The 23,267-nt window shown below is 38.5% G+C and overlaps 1 protein-coding gene across 1 annotated transcript in view; it reads left to right on the top strand.

Annotated features, from left to right (window-relative positions):
• Positions 1–23,267, top strand: part of TACR1 (tachykinin receptor 1) — a 131,644-nt gene that overhangs the window by 61,529 nt on the left and 46,848 nt on the right. Inside the window, exon 2 of the mRNA XM_004691576.2 lies at positions 9,715–9,909. Coding sequence (XP_004691633.1) covers positions 9,715–9,909 — 195 coding nt within the window. The remainder of the gene's footprint in view (positions 1–9,714; positions 9,910–23,267) is intronic.

The following is a 23,267-nucleotide window of genomic DNA, read 5'->3' as shown; positions in this document are numbered from 1 at the left end:
AAAACTATTTTATCTTCAGTGTTGAAGTTTAAAATGAACTTGTAACAATTCGCAACAATGTCAGTTGTTTGCACTTCCAAAAACTTTGAATATGTGACTTGGATTCCAAATGAATCGAACCATTATTGGAATTAACTGATTTCATCTTTGAAAAATCTGATGACACAGTTGTAAAATTAGAATCATTTTGCTATTTGCCAAGTTCTTCTTCTGCTAACTTAGCCAACATATTAATAGCTATCATTTGAACTTTTTATACATGCGCAAGAAAAATTGGAACTGAAAATGAGTGAAATTAATTTAGAATAGTCATTTAACTTAAGTGAAAAGTCATGCTTCATGGAATGATGGGCAAAAGCACCATTTTCACTGCATATCAACTTCTTTGGGTACAATCTTCTTAAAATAACTACTAGCTTTTCGGCATAGATGCTGCTGCTTCTTCAGCAGATGTGTGTTCTGTCTGCACGTGTTCAGTGATGGCATCTTAACCCCTTAGAAGGTAAATGTCTAAAATTCCTTAGAGCAGTTGCACATTTATCAATACCTTTTATGAAAAGTAGAAATCTAGTCCTTAATTTTTCATTAAGCTACACTTTGATTTATTTTTAGCTTTTTGCTGTCAAAGATGTTTAGCTAAAAAAGCACTATAAATGAGTGAATGGATGAACAAATGCATGAATGAATAAATGAGAAAACAGTTGTGAATTTTTGAGAAAACAGTTGTGAATTTTCACTATACAATAAAAGGTAAATCTCTAACAAGGATTCCCAATTACTCTCCACATTCACTACAGTAGGATTGCTCAACCTCCATCCTGCTTATGTGAGAGATAACATTACAAATTTCCCAACAAACCTGCTGGTCATGGTCTGGTGACCTGGAGTACTACAAAACAGACTAAGGCCACAGTGTAACTGACTGATAACCAGGTGATCAGTAGGGTCAGCAGTATCAGACAATAGTCCCATGCCTACCTGAGTCTGAATCTTCATCTTATAAATGAGTGTCCTGACTGATGCATGTGAGTGGAAGATATTTTCAGGGCTGATTAGCATGAGGTAGTGAGGCATTCATCTGGGGTGCAGAATTTAAAGGGGATGAAAATTCAGCCATCCAGACAAATAATATTCGAATACAGTATTTATAAATATTAAAATGAATGCCAAAGGACTTATTCTGGGTAAATGCTAAATTTGAAATAAAGACAGTATTTAATGGTACATTTGTTTGACCCTGACAGTGAGTACCTCATTCATCTCACCCAAATCCTAACCCACAGATTCTGCCCTGTGAGGTAAATAAGATCTGTCAGAGAGGAGAAGCTTGCCTCAGTGAAGTAGACACTGGAACATGCCATTCTCAAAATTCCCCCTACTCTACCCTTTTGTGTTAGGTGCCATTACTTTTAGTTTCTCTGCTATGGAGATTTAAACTCAAGCTTATGGTCATCTGAAAACATGCCTGTCCGTTTTGAGAAGGAAGTGATGGAGAACCAGGGGAATCCTAAACCCACCTTTATGGAACTGTGGCAGGCCCTATATAGCCTACAAGATTAGATGAAATGAGTGTTTCAGCCCAAAAGAAACAACTTTGATGCTGCTCAAACAGAACTCAAAATTAGTTAGAAAAGAACATTAATTAACTTAATGTCAAGGTCATCTTACATGCTAAGATGAAAACTCAGCCCCCTCTCAGATTATAGTCAACCACATTTACGCAACTAACCAGAAGGGGTTAATCAATACTCAAGTAACAGCAAAGATCAAAAAGTGGAACTTAGCTTTATTATTAAGTTCTCACTAAAACTTTGAAGTTCCATCAATAAAATACTTTCGTCCCTTTGTTAAAATCTCAAAGAAATTGCTTTCCAAACTTTTTATTTGCTTCTTACTCTGCCACTGGGGCTCATAAGGCCCCACCAGCACTTCCCAAATCAAATTTCTATAAATTTGAGCTTCCCCCATGTCACTGCACCCTTCCCACCCAGGTATTAGTGATGAGAATCCCCAAAATGGGAATGTCACCAAGGATTAGATCTTGATGGTGGCATCATCCTGTGGTTCAGGGGGAAATGCCTGCCCACACCTACCAGCACAGGGTCAAGACTAGAGTCTCAAATGTGAAAATAAAGGTTCTTTATAAGAAGAAAGCACTTGTTAGAGAACTGTCAAACTAGTAGGTAGCCACAGGCTCTTTGGCAAAAGCCTTCAAGCTGGAAGGGAAGAGTGCTTTATTTCACTCACCTTGCAAGTTCTGTGACTTGCAACCATCTCTCCTCTCTGTTGGAGAAGCTGCATGCTCTCTTACAGATCCACTCCAGCTCCCTCCCACCTCCAGTCCAACCACTGAGAGATTGGACTTTCTGCTATGGATCATACACTGAGTATGACTGATGGGTATTCCTGGTACTGCTCAATCACAGTGTAACTGTCTGTTTGCTCAAGTCTGCCTAGCTCAACCTACAGAAACACTCAAGAGGTACTACACGGCTTGGAACTTCACTCCTACTCCTCATATTTCATTTCAGGCCTTAGTGTTTATGTGTTTTTATGATAGCCCTGAGTGGAAATTCAATCTCTGAGTCTTTTTTGAAACTTCCTTAATCACATGTGGCGCAGAAGAGCTCAAACACCAGTCTAATACATTGGTCTTGGTTCCAACGATCTTTGCTACCACTTTTTATGTTCTTGTTGACTGTGCCCTTGCTGCAGCTGGCACTTTTTGAATTGAGTCGACTGATAATACTGTGAGTCTACTTTTGACTGGGAGGGAAATGCTTATTTTTTTTTTAATTCTGCAAAACATATCAGTAAGGAGACGAGGGACTTGCCATTAACAAGATGCCTTAATAGTGCATAAAATTGGGTCCCCTCTGTTGGCAAGGCCTCTGGTTATAGTTTTGAGTTTGAGTTTAGTTGAATAGGCAAAGTTGCTAGTCAAGTGATTTGGGTGATCAGGTTCTTGTATTTCAATGACAAAACAAATCCCCAGCTGAGGTAGGTAAATGACCTGAGGTAGAAAGACTGTGTATTCCCTGAAATGAAAAGGAATGGGGAATAGGAAGGGCAGAAGTGAACAACTTCTCAGGGGAAGAGCCAAGGATGTCACCATGCAGTAAAACTAAATTCTCTAAAGTTCTCAGCTTACATGCCAATGCCAAAGTTATTCAGTCAATAGCACTTACTGAATACTTAAGTATTTAATGTCAAGAGACAGGAAAGCTGAAGTCCTAGGCTCAGAGAGACATTTATGTTAGATGAACATGGATGTCTGTATGACAAACATCACTGAGCAGTAATTATTTCACATATGTTGAGACCAATTATAAGGCTATAATCGGTATGTATTTTTCCTTGTGCACTTATTTTCACTCAACAGCTGTTTATGGAGTTCCTATTCAATTAAATTTTCATTGAGTATTTAGTATAATATCTCAGGCAGTGAAGGAAACTAAGGATACTGCATGAGTAAGTCATAGCAACTACCATCCTTGAAGACCCTGTCATGGGTGGTGAAGAGCCTCGCGATATGCAGAGGCTAGTAAAATAGAATGTGGCCAGCATAACGTCAGAGATCCTCACAACAGAAAATGTCAGGATATAATGATATGAAAGTAAGTAGGTGCTGGCCAGGAAGAGATTGAAAAGATAAAACACCTGGGCTGAGAGACCTCTGTATTCAGACAAGAAGTGGGGTTCTGGCTTACGACCAGTGACTGACAGCCTTAGTGGTGCTTGTGGGCTGTAAGATTCATCGACCCCATCAGCTGCAATCCGAGGGTCCTCAAGCTATCAGAGGTAAAGAGCATTTCAACGAGTACAGTAAGCTCCTATGTTGCTAATCCCTCTTGTCTTTCAGAAAGTAAACCAAAGGTCAACACATCAGTTTTCCACCTGTTTTATAAAATTTTATTGGCACACAGTCCAATAAAGCAGTTTGTGCCTTCTTTCATACAACAAAGGCAGAATTGAGTAGTTATAACAGAAACGGTTGGGGCCACAAAGTTTAAGATGTTTACTCTGGGCCCTTTACAGGAAAGTTTGCCGACCCTTGAAATAGACTATCCAGCCAAGCTCTCAGCTGTCATCCCCTTCTGGTCATTCAAACCCAGGAAGTTGTGTTCCCTTCAAGAAACCTTGAGTCACCCCTTGGAGAAGTGAATAGGAAGGGGAGGGCAGGAATTGGAACTGGAGGATGTGCTAGGACAGACAGTTAACTCTCTGCCATTATTTGAGTACGGGAACCTTTTCAGAGACAGAGGAAAGTACTGCTTACATAAAAGACATGGTAGGATGAACGTTCTGGCCAAGGAGAGACTCCTCGCCACCAGGTGATTTAGGACTGACACGGGGGGAGTTATGAAAAGAAGGTGGCTTATAGGTAACCGATATTCTTTTACATAATAAGATTGTTTTATTCTACCTTTAAAAACAAATCTGAGGGCCCTCCCTGGTGGCGCAGTGGGTTAAAGCACAGCACTAAGAAGCTAAAGCCACTACCGCATGAGTTCGATTCCCGCCTGCGCCAGAGGTGACCACATGGCACAGCAGACCTCTCCTGACCCGCCCGCTGCTCCCCTCAGCAGCGTACTTCGTCGATCTGCCTGTTCCTCTCCCCACTCTGTCCCTGGTGAATCCTCTCACTCTCCACATCTCTGGCCTGTACCCCAGTTCTGTATGAATAAATACATAAATCTAAAAAAAAAAAAAAACCCACAAATTTGAAGCCTTCTATTTTGCTAGACTTAAGGGACTATCCAGAGTTCTTATAAAGCATAATCATTCAAAAGGAAGATGGTGCCTCAAGTTTTTCAGTTAGGAGATCACATACAATCCAAATCAAAGCTGATGGCCCTCAGTGGGACTAGAATAACCTGGAGTGGAGAACATAATCCACATCCCACACAGCCTCCGGACCGCTGTCTCTGGCAGCCAGATGATTAATGCGTAGACTGGAAAGATGTTTCATTGACTGCCTTCCAGTCCCATGAGCACAATGCAGTCAATAAATATTTATTGAATGTATTTTCCCAGGGCTTGCAGTACTTGCTCAGTTGATAACTTATAACCAAATAAGCAAGAATTGCTCAGGGTGGTTACCAATAAATATATAAATGCATGTTAATGGGATCCAAGATGGAATGAATAGGCAGCAGGGAAGAACACGCAGCCATCTGTGGACAAGTTATACAAAAGGTACTAGCTTTTGAGCAACTACAGAAGAAACACATTACACTAAACCAGACGGGAGGACTGCATGAGAGAGAAAGAAGAAAAGGAAAATGTGGGGAAAGGCAAGAGGGAGGTTTAGAAATTTTGAACAAAGAAAAATAAATACATTTTTAAAAGCAAATCATTTTTGTTCTCTCTGGCTTATGTTGGCAATGCCTTCATCTGTCACTGAAATGGCTACTACACTCAAGTAACAGCAGAGAGTTAACGGCAATGGGTTGCCAAATTGCAACTTTTGCAATAAAGATAAAATATAGTTTTCTGCCACTCATTTGGAGCTACAACACCAATATGCTGACGCAACCTCCCTTAAGTCCAAGTCACATTAGATTCTGAGTGTTGTACTGCCAATGTGAGCGTGGGGATGAGTAGTAGGGTGTGTCTATTTAAGATTAAGCATTTATCTGGAGTTAAACACAATTAAAATCTTGCACTTGAGATAATATTAAAAGTGAGCAACGTGACTGCGACGTTGTCTCCTGCCTGTGCTCTGCAAACTCCCACAAAGCCTGAGAATGCACAGTCTCAGTGACAGCAGGAACCTGGGTGATGCTGCAGCTGAGAAACGTGTCTTAATGGCATTGTGGCCAGCTTTGTAGGCAAAGATCTCACTTGTGAGAAATGACCTCATCAACCATCTGACAATTTTAATCAAAACTTCAAAAAGATCCTCGCGTTGACCAGATAGACCCAGCTCTTCACTAAGTTGGGAAGACAACAGTGAGTGGTTGCACAAGTCCACCTCTGTTGGCTCTGATTCTGCAATAGCCCCAACCATTACCACTCCATGACTGAACAGGAAGCCAAGGCTTCTTTTCTGTGAGGAAACAAGGAAGAAGCAGGTCCCAGAGGGAAATTAAGACTTAGGGTTCTTTTCAGGAGACCACTCTGGGAATGGAAGGTCACCAAGTCTATGGATTACAGGGCCTCCCTTGGAAGTAACTGTGTCCCCTTTGGGTAACCTAAATAAGACAGACAATGCTTGACCGAGAGAATTTTGCTAGCTGTGTTAGCCCTCTTTATGCATATGTAAGGACAGCAGTTGAGTGCCGACTCTACAGTTATTAACTCAGTCAGAGAAATTTGGCCAAATCATTTTTTCCAAGTTTCTTCCCAATTCTGCTCTTTCTCACCCACTTTCAAAAAGAAGCAAAATGGGGCCTTCTTGGTGGCACAAGGGATTAAAGTGTAGAACTATGAAGCTATCTGCAGCTACTGCAGCACAAGTTCTATCCCCAGCTGGGGAGATGACCCACATGGTGCAGCAGACCTCTCCTGTCTTGACCACTGTTCCCCTCAGCAGCGTATTTCAGTCAGTCTGAATGTTCTGTTCCCTACTGTTTCTGGTGAATCCTCTCATCCCCCACACCTCTGGCCTGTATCCCAGTTCTTGTATGCATAAATAAAATCAATCTTTAAAAAAAAAAAAAGAGGCACAAAGAAAAGATCTTGAGGGTTATGATCACTTCTGATCACATATGTAAAGACTGACCTGAGGCATCCTAATCTCCAGCCTGTATACACTGAATACCTCAGTGACACCGCTTGTAGAGACCAGAGAAGGAAAGTCTATGTCCCTATAACAAATAGGTATTTTAAAATTTTAGGATGATAAAAGGATGCTCAGCAAGCCTTTGTGAAAACTGAACCATCAAACTTCCAGGAAAGGATGTCAGAACCAGTCAGAAGATGGAGAGAGTAGAAAGATGCAGAGTATTTTCTGCCCTTCCAGGCAGATGCTGAGTTGACTCACCCCAGAGCCAGCTAAACATGCTTCTTTAAGAACCGCCTGTCATATGCAGATGGCCAACAGACATATGAAAAAATGTTCAACATCACTCGTAATAAGGGAGATGCAAATTAAAACCACAATGAGATACCACCTCACCCTAGTGAGAATGGCACATCTTCAAACAAATAGCAACAACAAATGTTGGTGAGGATGTGGAGAAAAAGGAACTCTCCTGCACTGCTGGTGGGAATGCAAACTAGTACAAACACTATGGAAGACTGTTTGGAGGTTCCTCAAACTGCTAAACATGGAGCTTCCCTATGACCCAGCAATCCCACTCCTAGGTATCTACCCAAAAGACACAAAAACACTGATTGAAAAAGATACTTGTACCCCCATGTTTATTGCTGCTTTATTTACAATTGGAAAAACATGGAAGCAGCCCAAATGCCCAAAAGTAGATGACTGGATAAAAAAGATGTGGTACATATATACAATGGAATATTACACCGCAACCAAAAAAAGAGAAACACATGTCTTTGGCAGCAACTTGGATGGAGCTGGAAAAGATCATGCTTAGTGAGATAAACCAGAAAGAGAAAGAAAAATACCGGATGGCTTCACTCATAGCAGGAGTATAATGGACCAGGCGAGAAAATAACAAAAATAATGAACAACCATATACCAGAGACATTTTGTGGGGGTGGAGTGGGGAATGGGATCAAAAACGGGGTAGGGGGGAAGGGAGGGAAATACACGGGACTATGGTGGTGGCACACGGGTGATTTGGTGATGGGAAACCCACAGGGATTACAATCGAGATGGGAAAAAATGTGCAAAATGATGTAAAAATAAACTTTTGTAATAAATAAAAAAAAAAAAGAACAGCCTGTCATGATCCACCTGCCATTTCAAGACTTGATTACCCCTGCAGCCTCCCTATGGTTATAAGGTATTTACCAAATTATCATTTGAGGTGACATATCCCATCGTCATGTTTTATGGTGGCGTATTTATGCACCTTTTCTCCCTGGAGAAATTAGAAGCTGGTAACCCCGACAGAAACACTGTGTTCTGCATGCAGCAGCTGCCCAGTGCAAATCTGTTGAGCACATACTAAAAGAAACTGTTTTACTTATAACCCTAGCTCCAGTTCTGACCTAGAGCCCAAAGGGTGTAGAAAAAGAATTATGTGGAATTATGTGAAGCCAGCTCACAGCTGTGCTATTTGTCTGCTCATGTTGAAGTCTCTATTGACCAACTGCTCCCCGGGAAGCCAGAAATACCTGCATAACAGAAAAACAAATGTGTGATTCTGAGTCTCTGTGTGATAATATGTAAACCCCAAGGGCAATACAAGACATAATTCCTTCTCTGAAAAGAAGCATGCATATTTAAGAGATGGATCCATAGACTTCACTAGAAAAATACACAAAGGGAGACAGATGCCTTTTAAAATGAAGCCCACAGAATTGATGTGGTTACAACAGATATGAAATGCTGATTAGAGTATTTATTATTCCTAAAAACTCTGCTGTGTCTCGGAGCCTGTGCACAAATTTAAGCATGTGGACACACCCATTCCATGAGCCATTCTGAGAGTGAGGGAGGCTCTGGCCCAGAAGTGGCTTCCACTTTGCTCCCCACTTTCTGCAAGGAGGTTTTATCCACCCTGGGCTTCCATGTGCTGAGGTGTGTCTGTCTCAACAGGTGGAGACCTTCTTTCTCCTACACAATAGATGCTGTAACTGCACACTGACCCCTGGATGTTCAAAGAACTGATGCCAGTTTCTCCAGAAGTTGTTCTTTGAAGACTTTTGGACTCTGTTTTCTCAAATGTAGGCATTTATTTCCCTTCAAAGTGCACCGGTACTTATAGGATGAGGAGCTTTTAAATTGCCACATAACAGTTATCTTAAAACCTGCACACTTCAGGCCCTCCCTGGTGGCGCAGCAGGTTTAAAGCACAGCACTGAGAAGCTAACGCTACTTCAGCATGAGTTCAATCCCTGTCGGCTCCGGAGGCGACCACACGGCACGGCAGACCTCTCCTGACCTGCCTGCTGCTCCCCTCAGCAGTGTACTTCATCAATGGCCTGTTCTGTTCCCCACTCTGTCTCTGTGTGAAGCCTCTCACAGCCCCTGCATCTCTGGCCTGTACCCCAGTTCTGTATGCACAAATAAATCTTTAAAAAAAAAAAAAACCTGCTACTTCAATCTCTATTATCACTTAACCCAAACAGGATAAAGAAGTCTGTATGTTGAGTATGTTTATAATATATTGTTCTTATTTTTATGACTTCACTAAAAGCCACTGACCTACACTTGGGCATCATGGCTCTAGCATGAGCTTCTCAGTTATGAAAATTTCTCTCCTGGCATGTTGCCTGATGGCTTCTGATATACTGGAAAATCTGGATAACTTTTCTTATGGATTTTAGCATTTTATGTCATCAGACACAAAAGCTTAAGGCAACTAAGAAAAAAGGATCAGAAAAAAAGCTATATCAAAGGGTTTCCTGAAATTTTCCTTTTCTTTTTTAAAATGTATTAATGAATTTCTTTTTGAGGTAATACTGGCTTACATGATTGTTGGTATTTTGGAAGTGTAGGAATCTCACCCCTGCCCACCTATCACCACTCTTGGGCACCCACTAACCAAATCATCCATAGTTTCCAGGGAACATCAATGATAATGCAGGTTTTGGTGAACAAGTTGGAACTCTGTCCTTTCTTTCCTGTCCCAGGTACATGGCCATCATCCATCCCCTCCAGCCCCGGCTGTCAGCCATGGCCACCAAGGTGGTCATCTGTGTCATCTGGGTTCTGGCACTCCTGCTGGCCTTCCCCCAGGGCTATTACTCAACCACGGAGACCCTGCCCAATCGAGTGGTGTGCTTGATCAAGTGGCCAGAATATCCCAACAAGATTTATGAAAAAGTGTGAGTACAGATGGCTCCCTGGTGCCATTTTTGCCTTCCTTGTTCCTTCCTTCTTTCCCCATTGTTTTGTCAGTAAAAATTTAACATGTACAGTTATGAGTCACTTAATGACAGCAACATGCTCTGAGAAATGTGTTGTAAGGCAATTTGGTCCTTGTGCAAAGTTCAGAGCATAAATACACAAACCCAGCTAGTACACAGCCCATTACACACCTAGCTGTATGGGTTTCACCTGTCAGGACCAGCATCATATATATCTATGGGTGACTGCCTCTGTAAACATTTTTCACACCTACTAATATCATGTTGATAGGTTCATAGTATCATTATGACCCAATAATAATAATAATCTGGGTTTTGAATGAGAAATTTTTAAAAAGGAAGACCCAGATCTTATGACAGTGACCATTTTGGTGCCTTTTCAGATCTCTCAAACTTTTACTAGAGACTTTCTCCTGCCAATGACTGAATTGTTTTGTCGAGAAATATTCCCCTAAGCTACAGAATGCCACCTCTTACATGGCATGCTGCAGGTGGAGGAACTCCCCCCTGGCTCCCAGCTCTCGATGACTGATGGGAGTGGGCATATGGACATTCCAGCTCCCTCTCCTTTGGGTGGGCTGTCTCTGAGGAGTCCAGAGTTTCCTCTTGGCATTAAGCTCCTGGAGCTTGATTAAGCTGGCTCCATGCCACCCCTTTGTTGGCCACTTTCCCTTCTCTGTGCCACCCCAGCGCTCCCTACTGGTGTTTCTTTCTTCTTAAATCTTTATCTCATCTGTCACCAGGGTAAACCAAACCAAGACACCTTCCTCCAGGATTTTACAGTTGGAGAAATAAGACATACTCATGTACAATGCAGGGGAAGGCTGTATCAGTGTGTTGAGGTCTTATAGTTACAGATTCCCCCAAGGCAAGCCTAATTACATGCCTGGGATCTGGCTGATCACATTCAGAGTTTTCCAAAGCTATCTTGGCAATATTTCCGAGATGTTTTATCCTAGAGGCAAAACTGAAATAGCTCATTGGTTGTTTTGTTCTGCTCAAGTGAGCCAGGACATGGCATTTATATCACCATCAGATTTCTGGACTCAGAACCCATTGCTAATATGGGCCCTTCTCAAAGTCCCCTATAATTCGCTAATCTGGGGCTAGGTGAATTGTGAAAGAATGCTGGTGTTAAAAGATCTAGCTTTTAATTATAAAATTGCAAGTTATAAGCAATTTGACTCTGGACAAGGATCACAGTCTTATTAACAGAAGATAATACAGCACTGCTTTCCATAAATAGTGAAGCACAAACAAAATAATACATTGCCACATTGTACCTATGAAATGCCATGCAAGAGGTCAGATATTGTTATTGAACGAAATTCACCAGAAAACAGCATATAGGTCTTTAAATTCATTATTGTAAAAGGAGATGCTACAATTGTCAGCCCCTGAGGCATGAGGGTCCAAAGCCTGTTTCATGCTGAGCCTGCTGCATCTGTCCTGTGGAGCATGGAGATGTAACCTGTCAGGAAGCAATATATAAAGCTCAGACTTTGCCCTCCAGATGCAGACAGTGGGATTTAATCGATCAAGTAGTGGGGGGATTAATGCTCAGCCTAGAAAGAGACTTTGAAAATAGTTCTTTGAAATGAAACTACAAGCCTGTAAAGGGTCTCAGAGGGGAAAGAACATAACTTCACAAGCCGTACAGGACCCATGAACATGTTCAAGCCAGAGGATTTTTCAAAAGAGGGGAAAAAAACCTCTTTGAATTCAGGCTCATTATATTAAACTGCTTCAGAATCTACCTTTGACTCATGCACTGGAGTTCAGTTCTGAGTTCTCAAGATCTTTTTAAACTCTGGTCACCTTTCTAGAACTTCTACTTCAAATATTCGCAGATCCTTTATCTTCTGACAAATTCAGAGTCTAACTTGTAAATAAAGTTTTATTTTCCATAGATCTCTAGGGATTTGTCCAAGAAACCATGCTGTTTAGAGTTTTATTTTTTAACATTTTGGTGTTTTATGGTTATGAATAACTTGAAATTCCCTTTGAAACTCAACCTGATACACCGGAATGTCTTATTTCTTTGCTTTGAGAATTTAGAGTAGCTGCTCCTGGAGACATGGTGAGGTGTGCCATCATTGTTTATTTCATGATTTTAACCTAAAAATGAGTCGGGATCAGAGCATGTAAATATCAATTCAAAATCTATAAAATGTTTCTCATAAATCATCATGATATATTTTAAGGAAATTTGAATTTTACCACCTTTTAAACTAACTACTTGATTATATTCTCTTCTGTTAGGACTGATTACCACTTCCACAGTACATAATTCCAAATTTGAAACCATGGAAATTGTCTTGAGACGTGTAGTACCTAGGATAAGGGCCTGGACTCCAAAGTTAGATGAGAGATCAAGTCTTGAGCACATCACTGTCCAGTAGAATCATAAAGGGTGCGTTGTTCAAGACTCTAAGCCTTATAATACATTCCACATGGAGGTGTGGAGAGAAGTAAATGAGATTGTAGCTAGCTCAGTGCCATGCACATGATTACAGGCTGGTGAATCTTAACAACTGTGGTTAGCAGCACTCATTGATCTGAGTGCAAGAGCTGATGACTGGCAGCAGACAGTGTTTTGGGCAGATGCTTAAGCCCAATTTGTGTGATGAATAATTTGTGCTAGTTAATTACATTAAAAGGTTTTGTGAAAAAAACTTAAATTGCTGCATTTGCCTTCTAGCTGCATGGTAAACCTCCCACCCTGATCATTCATCATCCAGACTCTGTTAATACATGAATTAAATTAAGCACCATTAAAGAAAGGCATTCCAATAAAAGAACAGGCAAAAGTTTTAGACAGGCATTTCACAAAAGGAATCAGTTAATATATGAGGAGACACACAGCTTCATTCATCACCAGTGAAAAGCCAATTAAAACTGTAATGAGATCTTACTACACATCCACCAGACTAGCAAATGTTAAGAAGTCTGACAAAACTAAATATTTATAACTTTTAGTGAAGATATGAAAGAACAAAGACCTGTTATAGACTGCTAAAAGTATGCATTGATAAAACCACACTAGACAATATTTTATAGTAACTAGATAAGGAGCTATTCATACCTTATATTGCAGTCCATAGTCTAGCACCACAAAGCTACAGGCAAAGCTATTCAACCTGGAGTAACTATCCTAGAAAATCTCATGTCTGAGATGTATTTATTCAAATGATCCATAATATTCACATCAGCATTGTTCTTACTTGAAATTGACTTGAGATACTGAGTATCTCTCAAAATGGAGACTGAAGATACTTATTGTCCATCATCTGTAACACATAAAAAGTTGTGGTACCAACTTGTCCTGGGAGTCCCAAATGTACCTCTGCAATATGGATGTGCCTACTAAGGAAGTGTTATCGGACTGTGGTGCAGGACCATGGATACCTCAGTGGTGGGGGTGCTGATGTACACAGACACATAGGCATGAGTCTATACCTCTGAGTCATATAGATTGTATGTAAATCAATGTTACCTTGATAAAAAAAATCATAAAAATGTAAAAGTAGATAAAACAAGCAAAATGGGGCCCTCCCTGATGATGCAGCAGGTTAAAGCACAGCACTAAGAAGCTAAAGCCACTTCAGCATAAGTTCGATCCCTGCCCACCCCAGAGGTGATCCACATGGCATGGCAGATCTCTCCTGACCCTCCCGCTGCTCCCCTCAGCAGTGGACTTTGTCAGTCAGCCTGTTCTGTTCCCCACTCAGTCTCTGGTGAATCCTCTCACTGCCCCTGTACCTCTGGCCTGTACCCCAGTTCTGTATGCATAAATAAATCTTAAAAAAAATGAAAATACATGAACTACTTAGGAATACATAACTAGGAAAACAAACGTAGGTAATAAAGCTATAAAAGCAAGCAAGAAAGTAGTCACCATGGAAGTGAAGATCATGGTCATCTCTCATGGGAGGGAAAATAGTGTGATTATTAGGGAATTATAGAGGACTCTGAAAAGAACCTGTCTAAGAGAAGGGACACAATCAGCCTTGTGGATAATAGCAAGTAACGAGGGAAACTTATATATACTTCTGAAGAGAATGACAGTATTTTATTGTTTTAACCTCAGTTGCAGTATAAACATTTTCTTACGATACCAGGTAATTTGATTTATGCAGTTCTGGAATATTCCAAATTTTAGTTTAAAATTAAATAATATTCAAAGGTTTTTGTTTTTACAACTCCAAGAAACTGTTTTCATTGGCATAACCCCAAAACTTCCTCCATAAGAGGTTATCTTCTGAGGTATGCAGCTTTGCCCAGGTGACATTATTCTACTTAAGTCTGAATGAGCCAAAGTATGAATGTATCCTACACCATTCTGATGTTTACTTAACCTCTCACATTTTACCTTGTGGACTTCTATGTATCAGCCCACCTGGTATTATCCTAGTGATGTAAGGGAGGATAGGGACAAAGGATGTGACAAATGTTAACTAGAGAATAGGAGGGTATTCTCCAAAGGCTTCTCTCCTTATTGTTGTAGTCATAAGTATGTATGTCTGGGCTACAATGTGCTGCAAAAATACTTAGCTTTATCATCCTGAAAAGTATCTAAGACTTTATTTTGCATTTAAAAATATGAACATATTATGAATATAGTGAAATTCCTATAATTACTTTAACCACCAATATTTTTTTAAAATCTTCAAAGTGGGAATCAGCAATGATATGGTCTCACCTATTTTTTTCCCTTTCTGCTTCAGGATAGTCCTTTTACCCTCACCTAGATGGTTACTTTATTCCATAACCTCATTCAATGCTCTTAGAAAATCCAGAGCTGTCTTTGGGAGTGATTAAGGATGTCTCTCCCTGACTATCCAACAGGGGCAAAAGTCATCCATTAATTCAGGAGGGTTAGCAAACTAAGGCTCAGCTGTCAAATATAGTCCCATGTCTAACATTTTGATGAATATCCTGCCATTCTTCAATTTCATCTCAAAGGAAATATTGTTATCAGGTTTTTCTGGAAGTATCCTATATGCATAAAAGTCAACATACATACAGATTATTTCTCTCTTTGTGACACAATACATAGCTTATTACACACATTGTTCTGTATCCTATTATTTTTAACAGTATGTCTTGGAGATCTTTCCATATTAGTTCATAAAAAACTTCACTATTTCTTTTGTCAGCTACATAGTATTTCATGTTCTAAATGCACAATACTGCTTAACCAGTCCTTCTTAGTGGATTTTGGTGTGTCTCTTCCTATTATACTCATGAATACCTCTACTTATGTTGAGCAAAGTTATCTGTAGCACAAACTTACCAAAAGTGGAATTGTTGAATAAAAGATATATACTGTTGTAATTTTAATATTTGCCCTCCATAGAGTATTGGGCTCACTTATACCCCACCAGTATGATATGTTGAAGTCTCTGTTTCCCACAGCCTCACCAACAGAAGCTACTGTCAGGCCTTTGGATTTTTTTCTCATATGATAGGGTGAATCTCATTACAGTTAAAATTTGCATTTCTCTTATTAGAAGTAAGGTTAAATTGAAGAACCAACTATATGTACATTGTATAATCTACTTAATCATTTACCATATCACAAACAATGCCTTATGTTAAAAAAAGAATTTTTCTGTCATCTATGAGTATATCTGTGAACACACGTGTGTGTGTATATACATATTTTGTTGTTGTTAATTAACATCCCTTTGAAAATTGATTACTCTAGTGGTTTACCTTAACTGGTAAGTATAATAAAACACCAGACTTCCAAGTGGACTGCTTCTAGCCCTAAACCTTGGGGAGGCCAGGTTCATTGCCTTCTACCATGCCCTGTTTATGCTTATAATCAGTGGTTAAAGAAATTATGCTAATGTGATAACATTTATGAAAGTGCAGACTTGATTGTATGAAAATACAATATTTTTATGACTTATAACTGCATCCTGGTATAATTAGCAACCTGGCAGCCTAGCAGTGGCTGCACTAGCAAACCATTACACTTCCCAGAAGTCAAAAAAAGAAATTGTTGATTGGTGACAAAAGATTTTATGGGAAACTAAAAGTGACTCTTTCTGAAAAAAAAAAAAAAAAAACACAATGACAGGAAAATGACAGTATAAAGAAGAAACGTTTGTCTTTACAAACTTCATTAATGTTCCCATTCCATTAAAACAAGGAGATGACTGTCAGTGGGTATGGAGACTGGTCCAACCCTTCTGGAAATATGAAAAATAAGATCTAATGTATGATTCAGAAATCCCATCCCTATGTGTCTACCCAAAGAGTGCAAAACCACTAATTGAAAGGTATATATAAATTTCTATGGTCATTGCAGCACTATTCACAATAGCCAACTTATGGAAATAACCTAACTGCCCCAGGCAGGGGAGAGGATTTAAAACATGTGGCATATATACCCAGTGGCATACTACTCAGTTATAAGAGGGGAGGAAAAGATGAAATCTTGCCATTTGTGACAATGTGGATGGACTGCAGGGGATTATACTAAGCAAAATAAATCATAAGGAGGAAGATAAATACAAGATTATTCCACTCACATGTGGGATATAAAAAAATCAAAACAAAGGGGGGAAAAACAAGCCAAAAATAAACTTGAAATCTGACTAAAGAACTGGAGAGGTAAGAGAAAGGAGAGAGGAGGTCCCCATGGACTATGGTGGCAGATTATGGTGGTAGAGGTAGTGTGGTAACATACATCTCCATAGGTATGAACATATACACCTAAACCATACAGTAAGTCAACGATACCTTCATAAACATGATTTAAAAGAAAAAAAGGAGGTATATGCAGTAACTTTCAAAGTTTTTCTGTCAGTCAATTCTTGCTATACCAGAAGGTTCTAGAACAATGCCCCTGAGGACAAAAAAAGTGAACAAACTAATATTTCTCTGGAGGCCCACCCCCAAAGTCAAAAGAAAGTCTGTATTAAGGATGAAACATGAGAAAGACATCTAAAAGAATGAGATGTAAGCAGTCTGAGGAATTTCAGTTTGGCTGAGTCATTTATTAATCTTGGCCATGTACCATTTTCTGTTAACTGAACTCCTATGTACAAGGTATGTTGTGATAAGAGTTTTAGCATAATGTCAGACAGGTTTCTTCTGAATTCCAGATTTTCTCACTAGCGCTAGAAAGAAAGGCCACATTAGAATGTATATCATTCATGTTCTAATACCCTGGAGATGTTGTAGAAGTGAATGTGGACATAGGAACTCTAATATAACTCTCTGTAAGTGGCAGCTGTAACAGAGACTATAAAAACATGCCTTTGCCATTATTTAAGCATTTTACCTTTTGTATATTACTCATCAGCAGAAATAAGCTATATTCTTACAAGAATAATGACAATGAAAATTGAAAACCTATTAAATGAAGGAAAAGGGAAATATTAGAAAATGTACCTACTGCATTACATCTAAAATTTTCCACCTTGATTATTTTCCAAATGGAAAAAAAAAAGTGTGTATTCTTTGCCAAGTTGCCCCAGGCCTTGGCCAGAGGGGTGTCAGCATATTTGTGTTTCCAGTATTGATTGTTTATGCTAGCTGCTATGATTAATCTCCTTCCCTGACACTCACTGCATTTATAGAAATAGCCCAGGGTCTCTAGTTTTGTCTCCACTGTTGATGAAAAGCAGTTAAAGCAAGAATGAAAAGTGTGTTGACACTTCAGGAAAAGCTGGTAGTATAATAATAAGCCCTTAACCCCTGACTCCCAGAAAGAAATTAGAATGAGCAAAGTGAAGGAAGAAAAAAAAAAGGTGAGGGAGGGGGAGAAAGAAGGGGAGAAAATTAAAAGAAAAAAACATTAAAGCAGAAACTAGGAAAGTTGCTGTACCAATGCCAGTGATTTTATTCTGTTTCTGGTAGATACTATGCAGACAGAGGTGGAAAAGGAGGCGGTCACCAAGGGCTGTCTTCAGCAATACATCCTGGCAGCTCCTAATAAGGAGGTAAAAGTGGAAGTTGAGACAGATGGGGCCACCCAGTTTAGGAGTTCATTGGCAGCCAGGATCAAGCTCCAGAGGCAGCTCCCTTAGATTGAGAAAGTGCAAACAGGCCAGAGTGTCTAACTGTCATTAAGATAAAATTGATGATTTTCTACAAAACTATAAGGAATCAAATTGATACATTTGGTGGAGGGTGGGGCAGAGAGAAGGATGAAAATGTTATTCAAGTGTTACATTTATAAAAGGCACTAGCATGAAAATTTATACACAGAAATTCTTTCCAATGCCCTATTGGCTCTTCAAGAGTTCAGAACCATATGGAGAACTTGCTATTTTATTATATACATTTGGCATGACCTAAATGTAAAAAGCTGACACAGAAAATTTCAAGCCAATTCAAGCTACAAATATAGATACAAATATCCTAATTAAAAGATTCACTCAAAAATATACTTAAAATAATAATGCTTTGTTTCAAATGACTTTTTCCAGCAAAAAGCGTAAGTTATTAGGAAATCTGTCATTATAATTGTATTTTATCAAATTAATTGATGGAGGGATGCATCATATTCATCTCCATAAATTGCAAAGTAAATGGGTGCTTTGAGGGTGGGAGCCCCTGCTAACATCACCAGGAAGGTGGGATCTTATCTTTCCAAAATATAAACAACGAAACCAACATTCCCACAAAAAAATTTTTGAAATAAAGTTGTTAAAATAAGATACATGTTAAAGAAAAAAGTAGCTTATATCAGCAATGATCCTAGAGAGAATACATGAATAACAGAACTCCTTTACAACAGAAACAAAATTAAAATAGCTAAGAAGAAATTATATGAAAACATCATGCTATTTTAATCTTAACTGATGGCATCAAGAAAATTTGAGAAAAATGTCTCACATGATTCAAAACCTAGAAAGCACCAAAGGGTATGTGGAAAACAGTCTCTCTTCATACTTTATATTTTATTTTCTTTTCTTTTTTTATGTTTGTACATCAGTGGTCTCTTAGCATTACTCACAGTAGCCTCCTATCTCTATGTAATTCCAGAGACCCACAAACTATTCCCACAAGTATGTTCAGGTGATTGATAAAGAAAATAATTTGAAAGAAAAAGTGAATAAAAATAGTTGTGGGTATAATGTCATACAGCCCACTCCCCTAAAGTTTATACAATCTTATAAATCAATGTAACTTCAATAAATTAAAAGAAAAACGAGACTTTCAAAAACTCAAAAGATTGAACAAGAAAAGTTACTTTTGTTCAGCAAAATAAAGAAAAAGGATGGTTAGAAGTAACTTTCTCATTCAGATATTAAAATACTCAGTACTGGGGAAGAATTGGTCAATTGACGCACATGAGGATGCATATGCACACACACAGTGGAAACCCAAGAATATACAGCTGTATTTAGTATGTGCTACAGAGAGCATATCAAACATGTAAGAATATAATTTTTTTCCAGAAACCTTAAAAACCTCAAATCTGTAGGAGTCTGTGTTCATATGAATGTATAGCTAACTGAATAACCCAAACTTGTAAAGTCACAATATACATTAGCCTCTGTAGGGTTTTTCATTAAAAATAAAAAGTATTCATTTTTATATATAATGCATTCCTACTGTTTCAAAAGCAAAGTCAAAGGGAATCAGGAAACTCTCTCTCCCTAAAGGAATTCTTATACATTCTTGGTGGGAATGTACTAAGGAAAACAGTATGGAATTTTCTGCAAATATTCAAAAAAGACTGGGATGTGATTCAGTAATTTTACTCCTAGGCATCTATCTAAAAACACAAAATCACTAATTTGAGTACAAGCACTTCTATATTCACTGCAGCACTATTTACAAAAGCTGAGTGATGAAAACAACCTAAGTGCCCATGGACACAACAGTTAATTAAAATGTGGCATATGTACACAATGGAATCCTGCTTGGCAGTATATCAGAAGATTGAACAAAAAAAATTAGTTTTGTTCAACAAAATAAAGAAAAGGAATGGTTTGAAATATATATGTGTCTAGATTCTAGACTACTAGAAATTACTGATCTGTGTAAGTTCACACAAGCATTTCAGGTGAAAATTGTAAGATCAAAAGAGCTGCTCATCACTGGTTCCATAACATTTTTAATTCTGTAATTATGTTTTCCTCTGAAAGCCTTATTTGCTGCCCTTTTCATAAGCACAACAGCCTTTCAAGTCTTGTTTTAAAAACAAATAAGGGATTACCTCCCATTTCCACCTGCTTCTTGAAATAAGATCTTTCACAGAAAGACATTACCTACTTCTCCAGACTGGTTCCCATTCAAGATCTGCCAAACATCCAGTCATTTTCTCTTTTTACTTATCTTTAAGAAGTGTAGCTCAATATGGGGAGTTAAGATGGATTTAGAACATAGAAGTCCCTCCTGGACTCTTAATTACAGATGAAAGAAGTAAGCTTGCTGCGAGTTTTCTTTTCCCAGCAGCTTCCTTTCTGGGGGTGTGGGAGGCAGTGCGCAGCCTGGGTATGCCCCGAGTCCTGAGCTTGTTCAGTCATTTAGGGCTCCTGCCCCAGCTGTTCAAGCCAGTGGGAAGCTGGGCTTTGTGTTACCACATTTGATCTTGTACAGTCATTTGATTTCACACTTTCTTGCTTTTATTGCTTGCTCTTTTTACTTATTATCTCATAGATAGTTTGGTTGACTATTTTCTTTGGTAATTTAGAAGATAAATATATTTTATTCCATTCTATAAATAGTAATCTGAAAGTTTTTACCATATTATGACATTTATCAACATAATGCCAATAACAGAATTCATTTCTTGCTTTCACTTCTAGAAATAAGACACTTGTCACTTTCTATCTTCATCTTTCCTTGCTAGCTTTTCTCTTATTAAGCAAAGGTTGGTAACCTGTGCAGATCAGTCTTTCTCAGTGTTAGCAGAGGACACCTGGAGATCCCTGAGACACTTTCAAGAGATCAAGACTATGTATATAGATATACAAGGATGTTATTTGCCTTTTTCACTCTCAGTCTCTCAAGAGTACAGTGGAATTTTTCAGAGGCACCCTGCACATATTATTACAATAGATTGAGTTCAGACACAGATATGAGAATCCAACTATTTTCTTATCCAGACATGAAAGGAATTTGTAAAAATGCAAAGTAATGCCACTCTCTTTACTAAAAATATAGGTATTTTAACACAAATATTTCACAAATATGTTTTTCATTAACTTGAATGGATTTATCATTGATTTTTTACTTTAGAATAGTTTAGATCTTCAGAATACTTATAAGGATAGACACTGTTTCCTTTATAATTATATACCAGCTTATTAGTGTGGCACATTTTTCACAATTAATTAATTCAATATTGATACTTTATTATTAATCACTCTGTAAATACAATATCCATGCTTCAGATTTCCTGGTGCGCTTTCCCTGTTCCAGGATTCCACATAACATTGTTTTAGTGCCTCCTTAGACTTCTCTTGGCTATAACAGTTCCTCATGTTTTTCTTGTTTTTTGAGGACCTGAACAGTTTAAAGGCATACTGCTTAGCTATTTCCTTGTTTAGGATATGTGGACAGTTTAGAGGCATGCTGGCCATATATTTAAGATTTGTCTTATCTTTTTATAATGATTAAACTGGGATTTGGACTTGGACAGCAAGACCACCTAAATAAAGTGCTGTTTTCTCCTCATTATATCAGGTACATACATCACTATTGATGTTAATCTTGATCACCCACACCTCAGATTTCTCCAGTGTAAAGTTACACATCTCCTTTGCCTTACTGCAGTCCTTGGAGGTAAGACTCACGAAGAGCAGCCCACGTTTGGGGGGTCATGCTTTCTTCTCTTAACAGAAGAGGATCCTACATAAATTACTTGGAATTCTTCTGCACTGAAGACTTGTTGCTTCCCCTTTTATCCTATTATTTAGTCAGTATATACTCGTGGATATTTATTAGGTGCCTAGGGATGAATCCTTCACTTAAATAGCTCTGGCTTTGTCCACTGGGAGTTCTCTCAGTGGCTCTTTGGCATTCAATCATGACAAACCCCACACACTATGTCATTTGGGGGCTTGTTTATTTTGTTCTGAGCACTTCCATACTTTGTGGTACTACAAGATGCTCTAGATACAGCTTGTATATTTCCTGCCCCAGTCTTATAATCAGCCTTTTCTCTAAGGAGCTTTGTATCCTTTTATTGGAGAATGGTATTAGAAACCAAGATCTGGGTTCTAGATGTATTATTGTTATTTTTGATGACTTAATGCACAGTTTTTTGTTTCTAATATTATAAATAGTGTTAGAACCCACCCACATGAACAAATGGCCTGTGGGGTTCTCTGTAATTTTTATGTGTAAAAAGGTACTAAGACCAAAGTGACTAAGAACAAGAGATATAAATCTGCTCCCCTAAAAGTGTTTTCTATTGTACTTTATGTTTATGGCATATAAGCAATGATTGTCACCTCTATGTACTTTTGTTTTATGAATCATCATTAATTTATTAACTCTATGGGTGGCTTCCTGAATTTCAGTTCTCATTTTGACTCACAGGTCAAGTCGTGGAACATGTCTTCCTGGTAGTTTCTCTGCAGAAAAACTTTCTTGCATATTCAAAAACTACTTTTCTCTTGCATATACAAACAAATGGAGATTTGATTAGGTAGTTTGAGAGAATATCATGTTTCCTTTTAAGCTCTACAGAAGTTGCTCTTCAGTTGTTTAAAGTCCAAATGATGTTTTTTTTTGTGGATAGCCTGAAATGTACTCCAAAATATTAGAGGATTATAAATTAATCTAGGAAAATCTAAACATGTTGAAGTATTAAATTTGTCCATATTCTAATAATATTCCCATTAATTTTTAGACAGCAAAACATTGCAGATGCTTTTTAAAACTTATTTTACTCTTTGGTTGCAAGTAATAGAAAGTGACTTTGTAACATGTATCTGTTAGTTCCTGCTGAATAAACACTCCCAAAATTAGGCAAAGTAAGAGCAATTCACTTTGGTGATGATGAGGTTTATTCACTTTGGTGATGATGAGTTGGTTGGCTGGGCTAGTTTTGTCTTCCTTCTAAAAAATTCTATGAGACCTTGTCAAATGTCTTCAGTCAACTGTGGGTTATCTGCTGCTGGATAACCCAGGAACCCTTATTCAAATATCTGGCATTCGTAAATTACCAACTAGGATGACAGGGAAGACTGAACAATGGGTTTCTCATTATCCAGTGGAATAGCACTGGCTTTATCTGGAGCTTCTCAAATGTCTACTTGCTCCACAGATGCTAATATGCCAGTCGCCATATAAACAACATATGACAGAAAACACAAAAATATTTATTTTCAATTGCT

The sequence above is a fragment of the Condylura cristata genome, unplaced genomic scaffold, assembly GCF_000260355.1.
Source record: "Condylura cristata isolate star-nosed mole 26May11 unplaced genomic scaffold, ConCri1.0 scaffold00031, whole genome shotgun sequence".
Classification (NCBI taxonomy): Eukaryota; Metazoa; Chordata; class Mammalia; order Eulipotyphla; family Talpidae; genus Condylura; species Condylura cristata.
This window is presented reverse-complemented; position numbering and strand designations above follow the sequence as displayed.